General features: G+C 41.6%; 1 protein-coding gene across 1 annotated transcript in view; it reads right to left on the bottom strand.

The window, feature by feature from the left end:
* LOC146798081 (cytochrome P450 2A13-like) overlaps positions 1-26,339 on the bottom strand; it is a 989,478-nt gene that overhangs the window by 596,691 nt on the left and 366,448 nt on the right. The window contains exon 5 of the mRNA XM_085625294.1: positions 20,815-20,991. Within this exon, the coding sequence (XP_085481420.1) occupies positions 20,815-20,991 (177 nt within the window). The remainder of the gene's footprint in view (positions 1-20,814; positions 20,992-26,339) is intronic.

Below are 26,339 nucleotides of genomic sequence, written 5' to 3'. Positions count from 1 at the left end.
AGCAGAAGCCAGCATTTACCCTGCCAAGAGAGAGCAGCTAATAACGCTGCTTCCTCCAAGTGGCAACAATATTTTGATCTGTTTTGATGCCTGCATAACTGCTTGCAGGGAAACAGATCTCAAGCCTCTCCCAGTGTGTGGGAGCATTTTTAAAGATCTTGCCCACAGGGAGCGGATGTGGGGTCTAATTATAACATTCAGCAGTTCAGGATCGGGCAATATACCACCACTGTGCTCCTGCACCGCCAAAGGTCATGCCCCCCACCTGCCTGATTATAAGTTGAAAGTGGTCTGGTGGGTGGGTGGCGTTGTGGTCCTATGTCGGTTCATTCGAAAAAAGGCACCACATTGGGACCTCACAACAAGGTTCCTGCATGGCAAGGACTCGAAAGTACATGTCATGCACAAACTGGGGTGCATGTACACATGGAGGCACAAAATGTATCCCCTGCATGCATCCCATGCGGAGGAGGCAAAGGGGGCCACAGCGCCCCCTTTGTTTCCTCTCCACCATGGTTTTCATAAAGGAGGAACCTCCAGGACAGCAACAGCGGAGAGTAACCTCGTAATATGCTTGATGGGACAGCAGGAGTCCCGCCATTCATATTGTGGCCCGATGACCTCCACGCCATCTCCAGGGAAAGCCCTGGCAGTTGCAGAAGACACATGGTGGTCCAACTACCCTTGTTGTTATAGGGCGGTAGGTGCAGTGGTGCGGTAGTGGCTAGACTGCCAAGCCACCACAAGTCTGGATCTCCCCGGGCCACCAAACTCAGGCCAATAGTGTTTGTTCCAGCTTGGTTGGAGGATTAAAAATGCTCCCAGCAGGTGAGAGCAAGCACAAGTTTCCCTGCCAGCACCGCTGCAAGCAGGGAAGCCACTGTGTCCTCGGGGTGGGCACGGCGGAACATAGCTGATGAGCTGGCCCGAGGAGGGGATTCCTGAGGCCATTAGTGGCTCAGGCAGGGAAGACATTATGTACTGGGGTGGGGACTCGGGGACATTGCAGATGAGCTGACCACAGGGTTGGGCTCCCTAGGGAATTTTCAGGCTCAGGGAGGGGGCCACGTGCACCACTCCCCATTGGCTGCATTGTTGGGCATGGGAGTAGGCTCCCTGAACCCCTTGAGGCACGGGCTGGTAGGTGTGTGGCCCCTCTTTCCTATAAATTATAAATTTGGCCTCAGGGGTGGGCTCCCTGGGGCCTCTAATGGCTTGGTGAGGGGGCAGGGCATTCCCACAACATTGGTTTAAAGCCCCAGAGCTAGGTTTCTTGGGACTTATATTAAAAAACATGGCCTAGTTGACATTTGCAGGATTGCAGCAATTTGTTTTTTCTTTTTTGAACCAAGGGCTATTCCCACTGGGTCCCCCCATGGGCCAAGGGGGCCGGGGTATCCCTACCCTACCCCATATATATATATTCTTTTACACAACTTTAGGACAGGGGACTAAGTCCCCAAACCCTGTAATGGCTGGCAGTATCATTTTTCTAATGTTGCTGGCAGCCAATCATAGTGCTTGCTTTCGCAGGAGTCTGACTCCCACGGGAGCAAGATGGCCCTAGGGAAATAAAACTCCCAATCGGAATGCTCTATTTTTAAATTGGAGCTCTTGTGAGAGTCATGGAGACTCTTGTGAGCTCAACTGCCAGGATATATAGTTATTTTGTAACCCTAATTTCTCCAAAACTACTGAACAGATTTGCACCAAACCACAAAAAGCCCAATCTGTGGTCCAAGATCTAACTGTCAGCCGAATTTGGTGTAATTCTGTTCAGCAGTTTTTCCATTAGCCCTGCTTAAAGAAGTTTATGGCAAATGTATGGAGGTTTTATGTTTTGGGATGAGCCATTTTTCTCAGCCCCTGCTTGATGGATTTCCCCAAAACGTTTACGAAGGAGCTGAGGTGAATCACCTTTTAAAAAATAAATATTTCATGCAGTTTCTTCAAACGGAGCCAATGTTATTAGCAAACCAAAATGTTCTTTCTAGGATGATGTTTAAGATGTCATCAGATGTCATCATTGATGTCATTGAAAATGTTATGAGTGATGTAATATATGTGATGTAATCTGTAAATTCATAATCAGTGCATAGCGGGGCACAAGTTATATTTAGGACAGTAAACTATAACTGGTGAACTGCAGTGTTTTTTTTCACTTACATTTTCACCTAACTATAATAAATAAACGTGAAGTAAGACATTATAACCAGACCTAATATAACATGTCTTTATTCTCTGTTTTTTACTTAATTTCTAATATTTTTCTAATTTATAGTTAGAACATTGTATCCTACCAACTATAACTTAATTTAAACTTTTGATTGTTTCAATTAATTTCCTGTTTTCTTTAATTTAATTCAAAGTATGACCATACAACCATACCTATCTATAACATAATTGGCCTGTGGAAGACAAGCCCAGCACCCAACCCCACAAGGGTTGGTCAGCTCCCACAACCCTGCTCATGGCGAGCCAATGAAAACAAGCCTATTGACTCTGTCAAGGGGTCATCACATCAATATGCAAGGAAAGCTAATTGGCTTTGTCAAGAGGTCACCAAATCATTATATTTAGATGAGCCTACTGGCTTTGTCAAGGTATGATCACATCATTACTCAAGACACATATTTTGGCTTTATCAAAGGGTGACCACATCAATGTGCAAGGCAAGTTTATTGACTCTGTCAAGAGGTCACCAAATCAAATATGAAGGGAAGCGCTTTGGCATTGCCAAAAGATGATCACATCAATATACAGAGCAAGCCTCTTTGCTTTGTCAGGGATTGACCATATCGTTATATGAAGACAAGCCTGCTGACTTTGTCAAGAAGTGACCACATTAACTTGCAAGACAAGTTTATTGGCTTTGTCAAAGGGTGACAACATCAATATACAAGGCAAGTTTATATGCTTTGTGACAGGGCCATCGCATATGAAGGCGCACCTTTTGGCTTTGTCAAGGGGTGTCCACATCAATGTACAAGGTAAGGCACTACATCATTATATGAAGACAAGTCTACTGGTTTAGTTAAAGGGTGACAACATCATTATAAAAGACAAGACTATTGGCTTTTTCAAAAGGTTACCACATCAATATGCATGGCAAGCGCATTGGCTTTCTCGAGGGGTTACCACATCATATATGAAGGGATGCCTATTGGCTTTGTCAGTGGTGACCATATCAATATGCAAGACCAGACTATTGGCTTTGTCAAGGGGTCAACACCATTGTAGTAAGGCAAGCCTATAATCTTTGTCAAGGGGTAACCACATAAACATGCAAGCGTGATAAAGAGGTAACTACATCATTATTTGAATAGAAGTCTAATGACTTTGTGAAGGCGTAACCACATCATTATAGAAAACAAGGCTAATGGCTTTGTCAAAAGGTGACCACATCAATGTTCAAGGTAATCTCAGTAGAATTGCCAAGGGGCACTACATAATTAAATGAAGGCAGACCTGCTGGTTTTGCCAAGGGGTGCTACACATCAATGTACATGGTAAGCCTATGGGCTTTCTCAAGAGGTCACCACATCATTATATGAAAAACAAACGTAGTAACTATGTCAAGGAGTGTTACCTCAGTACAGGAAAACAAGACATTTGGCTTTGTCAAAGCATAATCATATCATTATATAAGAAACGCCAATAGCATTACATATGAAGAAAAGTATATTGGTATATCAATAGCATGAAAAACATGAGTCTTTCTTTTACATTCCTTAGACCGTATAAGAAAACCATAAGATTAGCGTTGAAAGAGCCCTGCAATTCACAGTTGAGGAACAAAAGTTCCAGCACAGAGAATTCTGAAAAGCACTATCAGCTCTAAACCCCATGAAATGTACATTTAATTAATGATTTCTGAGGGGCTGATTCTCTCCCTGCAACCATCACAATACTTGGGAAACATGTTGGCGGTGCCCTTGCCCAGATCGGGGCACCACAAAGCAGGAAAAAGTATGCAAATTAGTCCATGAAGGGCATCATAGGGCAATCCCGGCCAGGAGAGGCGGAAAATAAATTAAAGAAAAAAAGGATGGGATCCAACTAGGACACCCACACAAGGGCTAGGTGATCAGGGTATCCTTACCCTGCCCCTTATGTTCTGCTTTCTGGGTGAATCTCTAGTTTTCTGCCAAATTTGATGTAATTCTCTCTAATTGGGCTGTAGCATTGTTCAAAATTCTGTTTGAAAATTGCATGAAGAGTTGTGGGACCCATTTTTTTTATCTTATCCCCAGCTTGACAGATCACCCAAAACTTTCAAGGAAGAGTTAAGGTGGATAAAAAATGTTTTAAGAAGGTTTTGGGAAGATTTGTCAAATGGCACCAAAGTTATTAATGAAGCAAAAATGCATTTCTATGGAATGTTTTTCCCAACTATAACTACTCAGTTGTGACTGTCACATGCTTGACTTACTTTAAAAATGTGTCTTTTCACCAAATTCAATAGTTAAATAATAATACCAATTGCAATAGATAAGCCTTTTATCAGATGCTAATATGCAGTTTGTACAAAGCTACTTGCTTCAAAGTGATCTTTAGTAGTAGCATTGTGTTAATGCAATCATCCAGAGGAGAAGCAAGTAATATCGACTGCTACTATTCAGCAAATTGCAATTTACTAATACAATTTGCAAAAGTCTCTCTTTTAATGCCGGTCCTCTGATATACCTCCGTAAAAATATTGTTGTTCAGAGATTTTCATTTTTGATTTGCGTTTTTGGATCCTGAGAGACATAATTAGACATTGGTGATCTGGGCTGAATTGTTTTGGTAACATTTTCAAAAATTGCTATTATGATGCAGTGATGATGTAATTTCAGGAACCATGCAACCTATCTCCTTCATTTTGGTGTCAAAACTTAGGTTTTGCGAGTCAAGTAGGCTTATAGAGAGAGAAGATCACTCTTTAGAGCAACCCTTATGCCATCTTCCAAAATGGCGGCTTTAATAGAGAAAGAAAAGACATATATAGAAATGCAAAATAATAATGTTTTTAATCTTTTTATGTGTACATAAAACAATGATTAGGCTCTGAATAATACAAAAATATTGTTTATCTCTCCTGTTTTAGACACATTTTCATAGTTCACTTTATTTATTTTTTTTGGCATTCACTTGTGTTACATTTGCAGAATGTTGAACATTTGAGAAGTATGAAACAACAAAAGGGAGGTAGAGGAGAGAGAGAGACACACAGGGACTCATCCTCCAAAACTTCGTACTCAGAAACCAAAGCGAGTCACTCTGTCTGATGGAAACTTTATTTCTTCTTACCCTACAGATGTTATGGAAGGTATAAATATTTCTTCAAATAACCCTCACTAGCAGCTGCCTGTGCAGGTAAGAGGGGTGGGGCTGTTGGGCTAAGTGGGGGAGAGTTTGACACAAAACTATGAGGGAAAATGAATTATTTATTTATTTTTCCCTCGCCGTCGTCTGTCGAAATCCCCCACCCCACTGCTCTTACCTGCATGGACTGCGGCTAAACCTCACCCACCACGGTTACCCCTTGGTGGCATGCTTCATAATTTGGTTCTTCCGGTTCTGCTGTGGAACGGGGTGTGCTACGACCTATGAGTACATGGGATTGCTGGTAGTATTAGGACTAATATCAATGAAAGAATGGGTTTGGGGATTTTTTGGGAAGAGTTAAAAATACTTGATTAGTAGGTACATTTTTTTTATATATTTACACCGCTATCTGGTATGATAAAAAATGGGGAAAAAAGGAAACTCAATGGGATGATGTTCCTGGGTTTCTCTGGTCTGTCAACTAGTTTCAAGCCCTACCCCAAGGCTTTTCTTCAGGGCCAAGAATGTCTACTCCCTGATACTACTCCTTTATTCATAAAGTTTACTGCATGCTGGTCAAGCTAAATAAAGTAAATATCAAAATATACAGCACCTAATCTGTCTGTTTCTTGAGAAAATGTTACAAGCCTCAATTAGGCATCATGAGTCCAATACAGAGGGAGAGGGACGCCTGTAGTCACATGTTCATTAAGGCTGCTCCTTCTCTCAGGGAACGTGCCTGCCTGTGGCTCTGAGGAACATTTGAGAAGAGCATTTCGACAGGGACATCTTTTTGTAGCACATGTTTTGCAAGTACATTTACATGTAAGTTCTGTGGGTAGAGGGTTTAGAAATGTTGTAGATTTTAGCACACCATCAATATCTTCCCAACCAAATACACATGAATCTTTCTCAACATATGCATGACCAAAATATTTACACATCTTCTGACCAAGTAGAACTCTCTTTTAATGTGTTCATGCACAGAATATGATGTTGGTGAAAGGTAACTAAACAGGACTGATCTGTTGGGTTTGTTTTCCACACTCAAACAAAGGGCCCGATATACAAAGGCAATCTGAGACAAAAGTCCACCTTGACTACTTTTTGTATTCACAAAGATAATTTATGAATCATATCTTTAAGTCCACAGTCGGGCCCAAATCTCTGCACCTAGGGTGTACTCTCCACACCTGCGTCGTACTCTCCGGCTCGTGCAGCACTCTCTGGCCAGATAAAGTGTAATCAATGCGCCAGAATGCAGTTTTTACAAAAAGAACATTAAGAACTTCTGACAAATGGTAGAGGTGTTCATGAAAATCAGTCTGGGCAGGGAAAAGGGTGTGACCAGACACTTCATCATATCCCAGAAAAGTTTGTTCCTTTAAAACACGGTACATGCAGTCCACAATTTGCTCTCCCCTCAGTGTTGAATGTAGTGCATTGATTACACTTCATCCGGCCTGAGCCGGAGAGTGCAGCCTGGGTGCGGAGATTACAGCCCGAGTGCAGAGATTCCAGCCCGACTGCAGACATAAAGATGCAGCTCTGAAATGATCTCTGTGAATATCAAAAGTCATAAATTTAGACTTTTGTCTCAGGTTGCCTTTGTGAATCGGGCCCATGGTTTTTTAGGTACATTCTTCTTCTGTCTCATCAAATCCTTTTAGAAACTTCACAGCTGTAGCAGTTAAAGCTCCAATCTTTTTTCTAATTTTGCTCATAGTATCATCACCCTTAAGAATATGAGCCTTGACAAGAACACTGGACATCTCCGGGTCATGTTTCTTGTACAGAATATGAAGCGGGATAAAGTGTATTTTCTCGCCTTTTCCATAACGTATACATAACTCTGACAATCCTTGACTTATGAACATTGCAACAAATCTAAGTAGTACAATAACACCTTTGTCATTTGACAGTACAATGGCTCGATTGGAACCATATCAAACAGCCCACTCAACATGTGGCACAACATGAAGGCCAGCTTTCTCCAATTTGCTGTCACGTTCTGGAACAATATGGCCTGTACCTTTAGAATATATCTCTGCAGACACCAACTCCTCATTGAGAATTGTTCCACATAAAGTAATTGGAGGTTCAGTGTTCAATGAAGCATCAGCAATGTTTTGTTGAGTTAACTTCTCTAAGTTCTTCTTTCTCGATGTTGATGACCAGAATTTATCAAGTTGCAGAGGTATAGGTATCACATTTTTGATGCAGGCGAGATCAATTGTTCCACTTGTAGATATTTGTCTGATTCTCTCACATTCTTTGGCAGATAGTTCAAGATTACTTTCAAAGACAATGTGCAGATCTTGCAAACACTTTGATATCTGTAGAGCAGTCTGAATGACCTCTCCGAAGTTTTGCATGGATGAAATCTTGACCATTCGCAATTGTGACATACAGTCCACAACAACAGCAGTTTTCAATGAGGACATCTTTTGGAATTGAAATTTTTCAGGTGAAAGTTTATTTTTGAGCTCTTGTACATGTTTGTGGTTCACTGGCTTGGTTGCAGCATATCCATCAAATAAGGCATTTGCTGGAAGAAGAGCATGTGACAGAATGCCCTTGATAAATTCACCCCCTTCTTTTGCTAAATCAATCTCTCTATGTGCTTGTGAAAGTAGTTTTTTTGTAACCTGTTTTGTAGTGGCTGGTTGGACAAACTCTAACTATGGCAAATAAAGGTGGAATTTTAGCTTTAGTGATTATGTCAAACAGCTTTTTCACTTTCAATGCAAATCTCTCCTGCTTCAGTTCTGTATATAGTTTTGATCCATGTTTAAGGACATCTAACAGACGTGTCTTTATATTGTTGTCCACATAATTTTTGGTCAGGAAGTTGAGTAGTCGCACAGGTTCAATCATTTCAAACGGGTTTCCTTGCTGCTGCATGAAATGAAGAATGCTTTCAACGTGTTTATTAAAACATTCCCTTCTCTTTCCCACAAGTTCTGGGTGAGGAACAGTTTCATGATGGTCCATTAATTTTGAATTCTTCAAGGACTTCATGGTAAACCACCTGCCATTGAGCAATATATTCACTTTTACATATCTGCCCAACAATTACCTTGGAGCTTTTCTGTGCTCTCTGGACCATCTGTTCTTTTTTCATATCTGGAGCCACAGCATTTAACCTTCCTTCTCTGTCTTTAACCACAAAATGTCTTTGGATACATTTTCTGTAGAGGTATGTTTTTTTCACCTCTAGCTTCTTCAATCAATCCAAATACCAGGACCCATATCTCAGGTTTATGCAATCAAATTTGTGAAACACAGTAATCAGTGACTCCACAGTCTTCACATGCATCCCACATTCACCTTCTTGATCAGCATGTACCACGTTTTTCACTAGAGCTATCATGTGTAAAACATTTCCACAAGACTTGCAAAGTTCTGATTTTCCTTCACATTCTTTGAAAAACTCTACAAACTTGTTTTTCTGAATTTGAGCTGAGTGTACTGAACTTTGCCTGCGTTTGCAATATGTCTTTTTAATGAAATGCACTCTGTGCCTTGTTCACTTCTGAGATAAGGTATGCAGAACCTAATTTGTCATTCTTGTTCCAGGAAGCATTCCAACACAATGTGTCTATAGCCTCAGATGTGATGAGCATACCTTGTAACAAACAAACATAATAATTTTCTCTAGATACTGACTGTACAGTTTTGCTTCTAAAGATTTCAGCCTCAATAAGTGCTTTGTCTATGCCACATCCACTGAGATAACTTCCTGCACATCGCAACAAAGCTTTTGCCATGTGGAAAATGCCCATCATTGGATAAAGATTATTAAATACTACTGAATTGCTCATACAAATTTTAGCTACAATACCGAAAACACCTACATTGCAGAAAATTGGCAGGATATGCTGGTCTTCATGCTACGCAGGCACATTTGTGAGCTGTGTATACTGTTGCCTATTTTGTTACTGAAGATGGTATTACTGGTAGAAAACCAACCTTCTTCAATGGGATGGTAATGTGGGAGATCAGTGTAAAGAAAGAGGCCCCCTACTATTAGGATCGGGTTCCTTAACGTAGGGAAAATCACAATAATTGTACAGAATTAAGGCAACCAATCAACACAATAATAAATAATGATACATATACTGTCAAATTAAACCAAAGACAACAATAGTTATGACAAAAATACGAATTACATTTTATATAGAATAGAAAAAAAAGAAATTGTAACATTCATTCCAAAAACTTGCATGTCCTACATACACAATTCCAATCATGCTTTCAATTATACAAAGACATTATTTAGCAACAAATTATACATAGGTGACAAATAATGTTTTAGAAAAAATTTCAATTAAAAACAATGTGGCACAAATTTGATTGACTAGAATGTTCTATGCGCCTTTCGGCACACCAAAGTGCCTTCGTCAGGAAAAAATGGCCACGGAGAAGGGACAATGTAGGTTCTTAAGGAATTTGGAGACCTGAATTGTGTGTCAAAGCATCAGCGATAATTCAGGTATCAGAACCGATATAAACTTAAAGATTTTAAAATCAAAAGTATATTGATAATCTCACTAGCTCTATTGTGGAGAAATACAGGTGAAATCTCCAAACAGGATGATAGTGGAATACTGTGTGTCTCAAATGTAGAGACCAATTCCTAGACTGTCTTGGGTCACGTCCGCCCCAAGACAGTCTTGGGGCGGACATGCGGACGCCGGAATTTTTGCTCCTGAGGTCCGTATTCTATCAATATTTAATCATATCTACCTTTGAGAGCCGGACCCAATACATCAATTTTGATTAAAAAACCAGCTTGGCGACACAGGGCCACCTTGTTCAAGATTTGCGACGTCCCGCATTTCTACGCATCCGATACTTTAGAAACAATGGTCTCTACATTTGAGACACACAGTATTTCACTATCATCCTGTATCTGAGATTTCGCCTGTATTTCTCCACAATAGAGCTAGTGAGATTATCAATATACTTTTGATTTTAAAATCTTTAAGCTTATATCTGTTCTGAAACCTGATTTATCGCTGATGCTTTGATGCACGATGCAGGACTCCAGGAACCTACATTGTTACTTCTCCGTGACCATTTTTCCTGACGAAGGCACTTTGGTGTGCCAAAACGCGCGTAGAACATTCTAGTCAATCAAATTTGTGCCACATTGTTTTTAATTGAAATTGTTTCTAAAACATTATTTGTCACCTATGTATAATGTGTTAATAAATATAATGTCTCTGTATAATTGAAAGTATGATTGGAAGTGTGTATGTAGGACATGCAAGTGTTTTGAATGAATGTTACAATTTCTGTTTTTTCTATTCTAAATAACATTTTATTTGTATTTTTGTCATAATTATTGTTGTCTTTGGTTTAATTTGACAGTCTATGTATCATTATTTATTATTGTGTTGATTGGTTGCCTTAATTCTGTACAATTATTGTGGGAGATCAGAGCATGAATTCTAAACCACAGGCTTTTCTTTATCCCTCAGTCTGCAACAAATAACTGATATAATAAATGCAGTTGTATCAGCTATGCAAACCGCAGCATTAGTTAGAAAAGATACATGTCCTCAGCCACTTTGAAACTTTCTGGTAGACTGGGACGTGTTGTTGGCTTGTAGTGATTTTGCACTTGTTGGCAAGGCAGTTTAGTTATAAGTTTGCAGCTTAATTAATTTGTTTCTGCCTGCAGCTGAAACAGCTTGTTTGCCAGCAGCTACTTCATTCGTACAGTCTTCAAAAAGCTCCATGGCATGAGCTGGTGTTCTAGACAAATAAGAGCTGCCTTCAAAAGCCAAATTTTCAAGAGCAGCAATTGTAAATCCTTTCCTGATAAAGTGACTTGGAAGTGGTGTGCTGTCAGATTCATATGATTGTGCATCATGAACTGCTAACAAGTTCCTGCTCCACACATTATCATTATAACTTGTTGATAAACCAATTCTAATAATTAAGTGATTAGCCCTCTACTTTTGCACTTGTCATGGATCGTGTGGGCACTTATCATTGTCAACAGAGTTTTATTTTGCCGTGATGTAATTCATAAAACATGTTTTGGAAAAGACAGTACATCTGCACAGCATAATCCTGTTGGTTCATGGGATTGTCTTCCACTTCTTCGCTTATCTGTCTAAAGTCATCCTCAATTTGTAGGGCTCTGTTCTGGAGTCAAGTTTGTAACAATTTTGCTTTGGTGATATTAAACAATGATGTAAAAAATATTAAGACAACATCAGGCATTCTTGTTGACTCCCATGATTTGCTGAGCTATGGGGCATTACAACATTTGTCCTTATGTCTAAATTCTAAATCCTTCAAGACTTTTCGTAAAATGGTTCCAGCTGATTTTACTGCATCTTCTTATCTTATTTTTGCAGCAAGAACTCACGGAGTCAAATCAGCTGAGAACACCATAAGTGGCTCATTCCTTTTGCTGGACTGACAAAAACTAATTCTGTCATTGTACATTTTCACCCAATTTATTTTAATTATTATGGATCAATACAGATTGATCAATGCTGACCATTATTTTACTGATCTTGATGTGAATCCGTAGCCAGCTCTCAAGAGAGGCTTCAAAACTTTCTTTGCTTTTTCAAAGAGTGCAAACTTAACTGAAGGCTGGTGGTTACGTTGCTGCTGGGAGCTCATTGTACATTCATATTTTCAAATGTATGTACACATGCAGTTTGGGTGGGCGCACAAATCCTCTGCACATACATTCAACTCACTGTTTAGATGAGCTACTCAGCTCAAAACGTAATTGTGGAAGAAACTAGCTGCAGATGAAAACATGTTTGACATTTGAGACTCACATACTCTGTACTTTTCTCTTTCTCAATCACTTTGGCCCTTGTTCTGGCTAAACCACAGATAACATATTGAAGATCCTCTGCTTCCTGATTGGTTGGTTGAGGTGGATGACGGATAGCCAGCGATCTTCTAAGTGGATGAAAATTAGGTTTGGTTGTCATCGCTTTCTCAGAAGACTCGGATTCTTGTTGTGATTCACTGGTTTCTTCTATTTTTTGTCAATATTTTTCCAGACATTTGTCCATTGTAAACAAATTGAAGCACTTGTTAAAATGATACAATATATGATTCTCTTCACCCATCAATTTCAATCTTTTATGAACTTTGTCTTGCTATAGTTCTACAATATCTCAAACACTCTTCTGTCCAGCACACTGGATGCTAGTTTTTCTTTAGGATTAATTTGGCATATGAAACATTCTTTTTTGTTGAAGGAGACCTCAGATTTTTTTGCTTGCAACACTCTGTCAGGAGGTAAAGATCCTCTGCTACCACCTGCTTCCCTCATGTTTACTCATTTAAATCAATGGAAGAAATGAAACAAAAACAATACTAAAATAAATTACCATTATGAGGGCTAAAAACCCATCATTGAAGAGCTGCAATTTGTAAAATGGCGGAAGGGCCGTGTGGAGGAGTTATTTCCTGTCTCTATAAGACTACTTGACCTCAAAACCTATGTGTTCACACCAAAATGAAGTATATAGGCCTCATGCTACCTGAAATATTATGTCATCACTGCAACGCATCGCCCATTTAAAAAAATGTCGTCCAGAAAGTCAGCCCGGATTAGCAATGTCTACCCAAGCTAAATTACTTCTCTGATTATACAAAAACAGAAATAAAAAATGAAAACCTCTGGACAACAATTGTTTTACGGAAGTATATCAAGGGGCCAGGACTATTTTGAATACTTGAGAGCACATGATAGAGGTTTGAAGGAATTTTGCATTGAGAATGTGAGGCAGATCCCAGATTGACGGGTGAATAATTGTGAGAGAATATCTTTAACCACAGCTCCTTCCATTGTTGAGTTTAGTTAAAATCAAGTCTGAATATGTTGATGATCACATTTTTCAAGACCCACATTTAGTTTTGTTTGGAACTTAGTCTCAGTCAACGGGCATTCAACAGTCTAGGTCCTTCTATGCCGAGTGATCTTCCTCTGTGTTTTATAGTCTTCAATTAGTATTGTATTATCTGATTGGTAAGCACTGAATTAAAGTTTCGTCTAGGATTAGTAAAAGTCAGTTTCTATAAATAAATCCTGGGCATAATATCCTTTATATTTAGTGCAAAAGCTCTACATTTGACCCTGACATCAACAGGAAAGTGGAGGAGTGCATTAAGGGTGAGTGACATGTGCGCCCCCCTTACAAAGGTTAAGGCAAAATCAGACTGCCTGGTGTGGAAGTCTTTGGAGCATTACATTCTATGAAAGGCTTCAGTACGTGTAACTACAGTTGCGATGGAGTATGCATTCCACCAAACTCTAAATCAGCCCCCCAATCTGACTGTGAAATTAACAGGAAACCAGATTAGTGCATGGCAGATGAGTAAGGCTGCCTGGTTCTGAAGTCTTTAGAGTTTTAAGTGAGCTATTTGAAAGTTTTGAGTTGATAACCCTACACTAAATGTGATGCACCAGGAAAAGGCTCTAATAAGCTTGACCTTGTGGTCAGAATGGAGTATACGAAGAATTTTAGGAATGAAAGAGAACTGGTTATTTTAAACTAATATTACAGTGTTCATCTGTGGGAGAAAGAGGGGTGGGCATTGAAAAGTTTCCTGGTTCTCTACCTTTGCTGAGGTGGAGATCAGTGACTCTAGTCTCTAGGATAATAGCTTTGACAGCATTCATTCACCCGTAGCTCTCCTTCATTCAATGGAATACATGACCCATACAAAATGATGTTGGTTTGATTCCCTGGCCCCATATCCAGTTAGAAGTAGATTTGTGTCATCAGAGTTAATTTGAAAGGTTACCTGGTGCAACTCAAGGAGCTGAGCCAGGGAACAAATGTAGATGGTTAAGAAGAGCGCATGAGGAGTATTCTAATGACCCAATTATGACTTTTTAAAGAAAGTTGATGAGAAATGTATGCACATATAGCTAAATAGAAACAGAAATCGTCAATCACAGTTCAAGCCTCCCAAAGCAGCACAGTGAAGTCTTAATTTTTGTGGGTGAGGGAAAGACCAGAGGACAGAAGGGATGTTATGGTGTCCTCTTCTAGTGAGAGGGGGCATTTGTCCTGTTACTAGAAAGAACATTTTATGGATCTTGAGGGATGGAATCCTGACTGTTAATTTTGGAGGAAATGGCTCAGTTCCACATTGTCTTGAAATTATCTTGTCATCCCCATTTCAAGATTTAGGGCCAGATGTATTTAGCTTAGGGTTTGCAATGACCAAATAGTGATTTTATATGAGTCACTATTTGGTAATCTTAAACACCATTGTACACATTTGTCATTGACACATTTAGCTGTTCCCAGTGGGTCGCAAATAGAACTACCTTATTATTATTCATGAGGTAGGTCTCTGTTTGCGGCCCATTGGGAATCATGAAACTCACAGTGATGGTGGCCTGCTGGGGGTCAGCAGATGACCATGGTTGTGAAAGCTTTTCAATAAAGCAATGTCAATGTTTTACTTGTAGAGAAAAGGGATGTATTTCAAAAAGAAAAATGAAAATTCTTTAAGAGTAGGTAGTGGTCTGTGAGACCACTAGCTACTTTAAAAAAAAGTTTTTACAAACATTCACAAAGGGGAACTGATCCTTTGAGGACACTTCCACGCTTGTGAAGGGGTTACAACCTACTTGGAGTAAGAGGTAAAATTAGAATGTTTTGCAACCACATTTCAGTCATGATAAATTCACACATACCAAAGTGAATCAGAATTAGGGGCCAGATGTACGTAAATAATCATTTGAGATGACCAAATAGCACATCTTTGTGATTCGCTATTTGGTTATAGCAAACACCTATGTAGAGATGTTTGCTTTACACATTTATTGAGTCCCAGTGGGTCGTAAATAGACCTAAATAAACTGCTGCATCATCCTCAACAGCAACTCTCCATGAAATGTCAAGTCAATGCTGTCTCCTCAGCCTGTTTCCACACGCTCCGCAACATCTTCAAGTGGCTCTCCATCAACACCAGGAAGACTGTTATACAGGACCTCGTCACTAGCAGACTGGACTACGGCAATGCACTCTATGCAGGCACCACTACTGAACTCATGCAAAGACTCCAGATGAGCCAGTATGCAGCTGCCAGATCAATTCTCAACCTGCCTAAGAGAACCCACATCACCCAGCACCTGAAGGAACTCCACTGGCTCCCGGTCCACAAGAGAATCCAGTTCAAGCTCTAGACACACGCCTACAAAGCCCTCCACAACCAAAGACCTGCCTACATGAACCACCGTCTGCAAATCCATGGAATCCCAAGGAATGTCTGCTCCACTCTGCACACCTCACCCTTTCACAGATCCTGCGCATACACCACTACAGCACTAAGAGGATGTTCCTTGTCCGATCTCGCTGCCAAAGCTTGGAACACCCTCCCCTTCCCCCTCCACCTTCTCACCTCGCCCTCAATTATCAACTTCTGGAATGGGCTCAAGACCTGGCTCTTTGGCTGAGACCTACAGTAAACATCTGGATACCCTCGTGGGTGACAAGCCCACCTTTAGAAATCCTGCTTGATTGATTGATTGATTGACCTACCTCATTAATTTTCATGAGGTGGGTCTTGGTTTGCGGCCTATTGGGAGTCCCAAAAACCACAGAGCTGGTGGCCTGCTGGGCTCAGCAGACTAACATGTCTGTGAATGCTTTTAAATAGATGCATCTAATTTTTCTTACAGGAGAACGGCAGAATACAGCACACTTAGAAAGTGGAAGTAAATGGAAGAAGTAACAGGGAGAAATAAAGATGTTTCTCATCATTACTCCTCCCATTGGTGGGGTATTTTTAGGCACATCCCCAGGTTTGCCAATTCTGGTAAATCTGGGAATGCACCAAAATCCATTGGAGTTGTATGGTAACCCCCATGCAACTCCCACAGAACACCTTCCCAAGGCAAAATATGGCAACACAGTAATTTGTGCTGCGTTGCTTCACTCCACATTTATAGAGCCACTCAGGGTCACACCATGTGGCCTTCCTTTGGCTTCAGAAATCTCACTTTAGGTTTCCATCACACATGTACAACATTGCATGGTACAAACGCGATGCAAACAGGGTCATAAATATGCCTCTCGATGTTTATGTTGAAGCAGCAAATAAAATGCGGACATCACAAAGAGAGATTTGAATCCTGTGTTACTGTAGACATTTCCTGGCACCAGGTGCTTGTGTTACTGCAGTCAATAGAAAAAGGGTGCAGTAAAAGAAGATGTAACTAGAGGTTACAGTTGAAAGAACATAAAGTTGTCTGTATTTCTGTTACTATTATGAGAGACCATTTTTTTCTCCACAGGGACAATTCCTAATGTTGTGTTCTGCTTCATTCTACTTATCTCCTCTTTGCTCTGCAAGGATGAAATACCTTATAAAAAATCTTCTTGCCACTGCCCACTACAGGACTCCCATTCATATATTTATGATGCCCTCAAATAAGGCCAAGCTTTGTAAGACACAATTTTGTGTCTTTTTTTCAATAGTTAAATTGCAATGTTTTCTATCATGGTCAGCTAGGAGGTAGGTCATAGCACATCACTTTTGCCCCTTGCAGAACTTGACCTAAAACATGTGACTTAATGCTGTGAATGTTCAGGTTCAACAAGTACAACTATGTTTAAAAACGTATTGGAAGCAGTAATTCAACCCTTAAATAGACTACGATAGGCAGTCAGCAAGAGGCTGCCGACTTCACAAAGTCATCTTTTAGCAGCTTGTGCTACTGCAGATTTAACACGACCTGCTGGGTCTTTATTATTGGCCGCTAATAAAGCACTCAGCAGAAAAACATTTTCCTGTGCTGCTCCATAAAGACAGCTGGATCTGTGTGCTCATGTACCACTTCTTCGCATTGCATATTTTCATCTTTTTTGATACTACTCTGCCACGTGGGCAGCCTTTCTCATCTTATTATGCCCTTGTCCACCCTCTAATGCTTTTTTATTTGCCTTACAGTGCAGGCGGCAGGTTTCATAGAACATTGTTTTCTTTGAGGTCCCTTTTTTAGGTCGAGCCTAGGCAGTGTGCATGCGCTAACTGCAAGACCTGCTGTATTCGCTATATGGAGTGTAATCCTACATGCTTCTTGCAATTTGTTCACTCCTGCATTGTTTTTATTTCCTGTTTCCTTATTGGTTGTCACTCCTGATACATTACTTCTGTTTTTAGCTCAGGAGCACCTCCCACCTACAGATTCCTTAAGCCTGTAATTGTTTATGTTTTACTTTGGGGACTACTTGTTTTATGTCTTGCTAGTGTTACTGTGTAGTGTGAGTTCCTGTTCCTAGTACCTTGCGCTTTTTGTTTTATCCTCAAGGCCATACTTTAGGGCCGCCGCACTTATATCTTGCATGTACATGCTGGCCGCGCTTCATAATTTAGCACGGTACCAGCTATCATGTTTCGTTGCATGTGCATGATTTTTATGTATACGAGCACCGCAATTCATATTAAGCACGGCGCAAGCCCTAATCTTCTCAAAACCCTCATGCCCTTTTCATTATTTTGTTCACTACTGATTCGATAGAATCACAACTAACTGAACATTTCTTCTACCATTTTTTAATATATGCTGAGGAAAATGCGGGTTTATATAATTTCCCTTTATCATTTTTGTTTGTGTAGCAGAATCTGTTCTGTCTTGTAAATATACTTTTTTTCCCTGGGTATCTGTTTTAATAAGGTGTCCTGACATAACACCCACGGGACTCCAATTATATAATTCATTTATTTTATTTGACGTTTTTAGAAGTGCTTCAGGCTTCATGCACATTTTTTAAGTAACTGCCACCCATGTTTGCCACGGCAAAATTATTTCTATGGTGATACTCTCTCTGGCTGTTTCAATCTTTTTTTATTGTTTATCTTTTTAAACACACAAAATTATTATAAACAAATGAAAAGATTTTCATGAAGCCTTTTAATCCTGTGTCTTTTTTGTATCACAAATAATCCAAAATTTACTACACAGAATATATCTACTAAAAAGAGTGTGTGGATTTAATATTTTAATATTTACAAAATCATTTTGATCTATTTTAAAATAAATAAATAAATGAACACATTTTCAGACATAAACGCCATTAATTTTCTAAAAAGACCACCCTTGTGCAATGTAATGTATTACTGAGTAGAATGACCTAGATAAACTGGCTTGTATATCTTGGTTCCACAAAGCATATCCCAGAGACTAGGAAAATGTGCCTCTCTTTTGCAATAAACAAAACAAAGACATTGGTATCTCTTGTAATGCACTCTTTTACCTGAAAATATTAGGCTTTTCCAATTGCTCATAACTTAAATTCTATAAGGGAATTAAAACCAAGAATAGAATCAACCCAGTTATCATGATTTCAGAAGTAATGCATGGCTTAAAATTATGCAATGATTCAAAACTAAATTCTATAATTTTAGAAAGAACAGAGGAGAGCTTGAAAAAGAACACACAAAGTAGTGCTTAATTTGAGCCAGTGGTTTCCAGTACTTGGCACCACACTCAATTGCAACATCAGCACTTATAACAGTCTTCCACATGGACAAGCTGTCTATCTAATTTAGAGATGAGCACAACAACAGTTGTTAATTATTCAATAAACATTAAAACTTACTAATACCTGTCACCCAAGCCATTCTTACAGTTTTGAGGGCTAGATAGAATTGTCACTTGTTTAATAGATGATTGTTAGTAATTGTGTTGGTACTGTCATTGCCTGCGCTCGCAGGGCAGCAGGTGGTGCAAGCTGCAGTGTCCTGAAGAGGGGTAATACCCCGAAACCGGTCCTAGGATGCTTGACTCCGGTCCAGGGAAGATATGGCTTGGCAGTTCGGGCTTGACTGTTACCATGAGGCACAGGGTCAAGACTGATTTGCATATGGCCATGTCTGAACTGGGGTGGCGTGGTGAGTGAAATAACGATGGATTAAACCAGATCTCTGACTGGGGGTGAATGTTTTGCCAATGTGCAACATTCCGTCCACCATCTTGTGTGTTCTCCTGATAAGGTCCCTGGTACTTATTCTTTTTACAAATTAGGCACTGACACAAAATACTGAACATTTTGGGGTGGTTTAGTCTAGCTTCTGCAGTGGGTTTAGATCAACCTGGTCCAGCACCAGTGGATGATAATGTGGACAAAAGATTTCTAACTGTTTTGAGTTTGCGTTCCATGTTTTCATGGAAGTCCAGAATAAGTCATCATAACAGATGATGAATGTGAAGAAATACTATTTTAATCAGTATGTGCCAGTGTATCACAGTTTAAAAAAGGTAAATCAAGTGGATTTGCACTCTTATTTAAAATCACGCCGAAATACATTTGGTATGGTCGAAAGGAGGGGGAAGTTTACACACAATGCAAATGGTGTGGTACAACAGAAGAAACCTTAAGATAAGTAATCTGCATATGTGAAGCCAGGAAAGCCTTGAGGCACTACTGGCTCCAGGCAATATTTTGAATTCTAAATATAAGGACATCTAAAGCTACGGTCCTAACCTTTCTAAAAGGAGAATCAAACCAGCTCTCTGGGCGCTTCATAAAGTTTGTGAAATCAGTAACAGAAAAAACAAAAATACCCATGATGGCCTCTGTAGGCATGGAACTCCTCAAACTGCCCTGGCTCATATAAGGAAAGAGGTAACAGGCAATGTAAGACACCCCTGATGTCCTGGGCACCTATGCCTGACCTCTTTGGTTCACACCCCTTAGAGCAGTACCCTACCAGTAAATAAATACGATGCAGCGTGCATTTTAAAACAGGTCACCGCTACTCTATCAAGCAAAAGTTCACTTGAGCCGAAATATTGATATCTTTATGATAGAGAGCGCGAAGCACTTTTTTTACTCTTATGGACTGCATTCATTTGGCCACACTTTACCTGTATGGACAGTCCTCAAACCCTTTTAAAAAACACACACAGTGTAGGGGTTCTTTTACTTTGCTACTGCATGCATTTATTCTGCTTTTAACTGGTCAGTTTTGCATATCCCTCTTTCTGCTGAGATTTAATGATTCTAGATAATTGAACATCAATAAATTTCCATAACTAAATAATTTGATGGCTAATTCTATTAAAGTGCATGCATGAATTAAAATGGCCACAATACAAGTATTCTTCCATTTTGGTTTGATTCCATAATTAGCTCTTCATAGAATAATAAGTGTAATATCCACAGTGAATAAAAATACCTGAGAACAAAATCACCAAATCCCCTCTCATTCTGAATAAACAATTGAATTATGTAATAGAACTAAGCAAAATTCCCGGAACCCTATACATGAATGATAATTTATTTAACTTGTTTTTTAGGTCGGAATGCTAATCCCAAACCTTTAATCAAAAGCATCCAGCTTAAAAATGTATTTGGTTAATATTCAAGACAAATTTATTTCTGGTTGATGGTGAATCAATGTGGACATTTGCTCTATAAATAAACATTGCTTTAAACTTTAATTATGCAATTAAGGCTCATCTACTACTTGTAAAGGATAAATATAGAGTACCTTCTCTCTTTGAAAGAGAAAGCAGTCAATGTAATCCCTTGGAGTGTTGGAATCGATGGTTTTTTGGTTCTGTTCTACTCTTTCTACAATGAAATCTTCCAGATATTTGAATAGTTTAACCATTCTCTTGTGAGGTCCAGGTAAGTGATCCATTATCCTCGGATACATCTCATAGAGCTGAAAAGAGAGAACCAAAGCAAAAATAAGCAACATCAGACCTTTCTGCAGTAATTAGCTTTAATGCCCAAAACATATTTTAATAAATAGTGATGCAACACGATTTCCTGCCCTTCATGGAAACCTCCAAATGTTCAACTCACTTTGCATAAAAGTTTACTGTAAGAAATTATTATGAGTGCAATTGCTGGGGGAGCATGGTGGTGAAACACCAGGGCTCTGAGGCAATCCGGACCCATTGTGGCATTATCCTGCATGTCTACACTTCGACTGCCCTACTGAGTGCTAGGGGGGATTCCCTAAAGCCACATACTTGGCAGACGGCATGTGCGGGTGTTTCCACCTGATGCCGGTAGACCAGAGGCAGGCTGTTGCACGGAGCTCCTCACTGCTGCAGTCTAAATGGTGCACTTGCGTGGCCCGTGCTTTGTTGATGGCTGCTTATGCTCCTCCTGGCCATTGATGGGAAGTGTGACCAGACCTGAAGCTGGGCTGTGACCTGGCAGCAGTGTAGACAGGGAGGTGAGGAGAGGGTGAAGCTGTGACTGTGAAACGAGGTGGCCTACCACCCGAGATTGACTAGTTCTGCCTGAAGGAGTGCTGCAAGGGCTCAGGCACCCGTGCAGCAGTCGGTGAAAATGGAGAGGAGCCAGTTGGCTTCGGAGGACCTGGTGAGCCCGTGGTGTTCTTCCCAGCCCCAGCTTGAGATGGCACTTTGAGGCTTTGTGGTGACTTATCCCTCCCATTGCCCCCTTAGGTCCACAAATGAAAATACACTGCCCCCTCTAGCGCTGAGGCCTGCTGGAATAGAGGAGGCCCTGAAGACTTGCCCCCTCTGACTTTGAGACCTGCGTGCTGCCACCTCTCTCCAAGTTCTCCTCATGTTAGGTGGATCTCTGGTAAATGGGGAAGTGAGTGCCAGGGATTGCTGCACTCCCACCTGCTACGAAGAAGGGCTGATTGGGGCCTGTTGCACACCCCAGAGTGTAGTGACTCCCTGTACCCTGTGTGTTCTTGGTGCGACTGGGTCTAGAGTTGAGGATACTACTCCTGTGCTTTGGCGAACGGATGCTGGTAGTGGGCCTGCACTGAGTGACACTGAAGGGTGAGGCGAGATTGACGGACCCCCCCCGTTGCTTCTCTGGGCCTGCTTCTGGTATGCTGACCTTGGTGGGTGTGGAAGCGTTCAGACCCCCCATTTTGCCTCCTTCTAGTTGATTGTGAGAAAGTCCCTCAGTGGGCATGGTTAAACTACAGACTTCCAGGCTCCCGCCCCCCCCCCAAGAGGTCCATCATGGCTAAGTTGGCAGTCTACCCTGTGGTGGCGGACCCGATCAAACAGCTGTAAAAACACACTTGTACACCATACCGGGATGTTTGATAAAGTGCTGAAGGCAATCCAGGACTCAAAAGATAGCTCTGGAGACCTCAACTTTAGGCCATTCAGATATAAACAGGTCTCCTGGGGGAAGACCACATTAACTTGCGGAGGAAACAGACAAAGCAGAATCCTCTCTGACATCCATGCAGCCCTCATTAGTGGCTACCAGGAGCAACTGAAGATGGTACAGGCTGAGGCACATGACCTCAAGGCCAGGGAAGAAGATGCAGAAGGATGATCGATACGCAATAATGTCCACTTTCTTGACTTTCCTGAGAGAGTGGAGGGCCCCAACATGGAGCTCTTTCTTGAAGATTGTTTGCAGCAGATGGTGCTTTTTGACTGAACGCTGACGTTCTTTTCTTCAGAGTGTGCACACCATATACCCGGCTGCTCTCCGGTGTTTGATCGCTTGATTGCTCAACTATAGGGACATGGATTTAATCCTACAATTGTTTTTAGCAAAGGGCCCCTGATCATACAATAGTAGCACCATCATAGCTTATCCTGAATGTCCAGAGGTGGTACAACACATTTGGAGCAGTGAAGTTGCAACTTCAGTCCTTAGGATTGACGTGTGCCCTGCTCTTACCGGCATTGCTCCGGTTGACTTGTATACAACACATTTTTTCTCCTCCACTAAAAAGGCCTGGGCATGGCTGCAGACCAAGGGCATCTAGGAACAGGATGATGAAGCGGTCGGAGACCTAGGCGGCTGGTCTGATGGGTGTCCCAGGCTGCAGCACAATTTGTGGAGGTTCCCCTTGTGCCCCTCTACAGGTGGCTTTAGATCAGACACAAGTAGTGGCAGGGGTCTCCTTGCACAGTGCAAATTGCTTCTACATGCTGGCAACAGATGCTGATCAGGATCCACTCTTTGGGGCACTTTGACCAGGGTCCACAGATGGGAACTTCACCATTGTGTCGGCAAGATCACCACAACGAGAGATGCTGGACCTGTGATTGTATACTGGGCTGGTGTGTGAGATAAGTGGGAGGAAATCGGTGGGCGGGATTTCAGGGTGCAGAGATAATGCATAGGAGCATGGTTGGCATGAACTGATATACTCTTACTGTGGGTCTTGAGGTGTTCCTCTGATGGGCCTGGATTGCTTTGGCCTGTTGTGAACTTAATCAGCCACACTATTCAGCCTGACCCCCAAAGACTTCTGTACGGACTGACTCACTTCAACAGTGGTGCCTTTGGCCACCATATGCACTGTTGGGGGAATTGTGGCATGATGACTGTCAGGATCTGAGACAAGGGAGTGGGAGTTATGGCTATTGATGGGTTCTGTTTTTTTTGTTTAATACTGGGACTGAACTGGATGCGGGGCAGCTGAGGGGTCTTCGGGCCTACTGGGGGTGTGTGTCTGCCCGTAGGCCCCGGGACGGCAGCGCTAAATGCTTGTCATGGAGGTCACATACACTGACATGGAACATCAGGCAGATGGTAACCCAGTGTGTGCCAAGCCTGAGAGCCCTGATGGTGGCCCATGATTCGGTCCATGGCGGGATGAGCAATTGTTGATTCCAGTGGACTTCTATCAGGATGGCACTCTATGCTCTTTCAAGGATTCGCAGGATGTCAATTGCCTGCATGCTGGCCAGTTTTTAACGTAAAATGCTCTAATGCTGAAACTCTGATGTATATGAGGAGCAGGCCAGGCAGTACTGGCCCTGCATCAGGGGCTGCAGTGTGTGTTGACTCATGGATTGGACCATAAAGCAGTTACGGTTTTTTACGTGACACTGCAGGCTAGGGAAGCTTCCCTATCAAGCAAGCCCTGGTGACAGGAAAGTCTGGGTATCATCTTGTCTGACAAGCAATGGGGATGGCACTGGAGCAGGTCAAATGAGTTTCCTGTTATGCCAGACTGAAGTTTACTCAATTCAATTACTTACATTGTACTTACCTTACACCCCACTCGTTACACAGGATGTTCCCAGAAATAGCCGTGACATGCACGCAGTGCGGTTACCAAGATTCAACCTTTCTACGTATGGTGTGGGAATGCCCCCCACTGACATGGTGTTGGGTGTAAGTCATGGAGCACATATCGGAGACACTGGAAAGGCCTGTTATGCCAGATCCCATGTATTGTTTGCTAGGGATCACTACGTGCTCAAATTTGTCCTAATCTCAGTTTACGTTTGCTGATCTAGCAATGGCTCTTTTCCAGCACCTAATAGCCATGTCCTTAACGGCGGGGCTGCCGTCTATGATTGAATGTTGGCTCCAGGCTGTGTTCCATTGAGCAACTGCTGAAACTGATGCCTTTGCGTAAAATTGTAGGTTGAGGGGGCGGCAGACTGCAGCACAAATGTGACACCCTTACGTAAACGCTATTTCTTACGGAGACACCGGGGGTGAACGGGTGCTGACTTAGGACAAGGCTAGGGCGCCACTGCCACTGGCCTGTTCCTTTCTGCCTCCCCTCTATTGGTGGGCCAAGTTCCCCCCCTCATGCCTAATCAGCTTGATTGTATCTTACACTGTTGAAGTCCTACTTGACACTCCCTGGGGTCCCAAGCAGTTCAGTGCATGTTTAGTTTGTTTCTTGAGGCACCAGTTCAAAACACTGTCTGAGCTTTATGTGCTAACAGCACCCCCATAGATTGTTGCCACAGGGCGTGGTTTGGCTTGGCCTGACAGCCACTCCACCATCTGAACAGTGCTTACAGTTAGCACTAGGGGTGGGCGGAATTTGCGAAATTCACTCTCGCAAATTATCGCGAAAATGTTAAAAATCTCTGCAAAAACGCGAAAATATCGCGAAGATGCGGAAGTTTTTTTCCCGCCCGTTTGCGGTATTTTCTGCGTGGCCGCGGCTCGCCAACTTACCCATGCGGTTGCTCACAGGCGCGGCCATCTTGATTTCACTTGTCTCGCGGTGCATGATCGCGAGAAGAAAGACGTGATCGCGCGACGATTGACGTCACTGCGGGCGCGAGCTGTCGCGAGACAGTGCAAATGGCTACCAATAATCCAACATCTCGTGGAGAACGCGACCGGATCGGGAAAACTTGTCGGCGAACGCGGGGATTCAGGTAAGGCGGTCGCGCGCACGCGAGAATGTATTATTTTACAGCCCCAGCAAGCAAAAAATTTCCGGTAAGATGCGGATTGCGTAAATTTTGACATTTTTGTGCTCTCCGCGGAACGCGAAAATGTCAAATTATCGCAATTTCCGCGAGCGGAACTGAATTTTAGACCAGGCCTACTTAGCACAGGGAGACACGAACTGCACATACCCACTGACACTTCCCCCACTGCCTCAAGCGCCTGCATCACGTCACGGATATTGATGACTGTTCATTGATATCTATGTTGCACTTGAGATTCTTATACACAATGTCTGTGTTCATTGTTGCATGAACTTGTATATTATGCCAATAAAGACCTATTTTTTTTTTTAAATGAGAGCAATTGCTTGTTGCGAAATGGAAACATCAACATCTATAGACCACGTGCTTCAGTAAAAAGATTTGGATCAGGAATGGAGAAAATAAATAATCATCAATGGTTTGTGTTTGGAATGCCAATGTCTTAAAGTGTGATGTGGATTCTGCTGGTATTACATAATTTTGAAAAACTATAGCACAGGTTAACTAAGGTTTTGCGTTGGGTCAAATTACTTTTTTGAAACAACCCTGAATCAAAATGTCTTTTGGTTAATATTGAGTCATGCAAAGTAATTTGTGAAAAACACCAAAAGTGAGGCATCACAGCTCATAGTGCTGCCTAGCAATACCTTGAGTCAGATAGGCGTTACAGGGGTGACGTTCTCCTTCTTCCAGCCATGCATTTTGACGCAAACCCATATTTACTTAAAATCTTCTAAATATGGGTTTGCTTCAGTCTGGTGTGCCTACGCAAATGGATATCTCCTCATTACTACTTCTTTGTGTGTGTGCTGCATTAAGCAGCACACATGGAAAGTGGAATGAGCCTTATTGGATTTTT

This window comes from Triturus cristatus, chromosome 9 (assembly GCF_964204655.1).
Source record: "Triturus cristatus chromosome 9, aTriCri1.1, whole genome shotgun sequence".
Lineage (NCBI taxonomy): Eukaryota > Metazoa > Chordata > Amphibia > Caudata > Salamandridae > Triturus > Triturus cristatus.
Note: the sequence above shows the minus strand (reverse complement) of the source record. Positions and strands in the feature narration are given on the sequence as shown.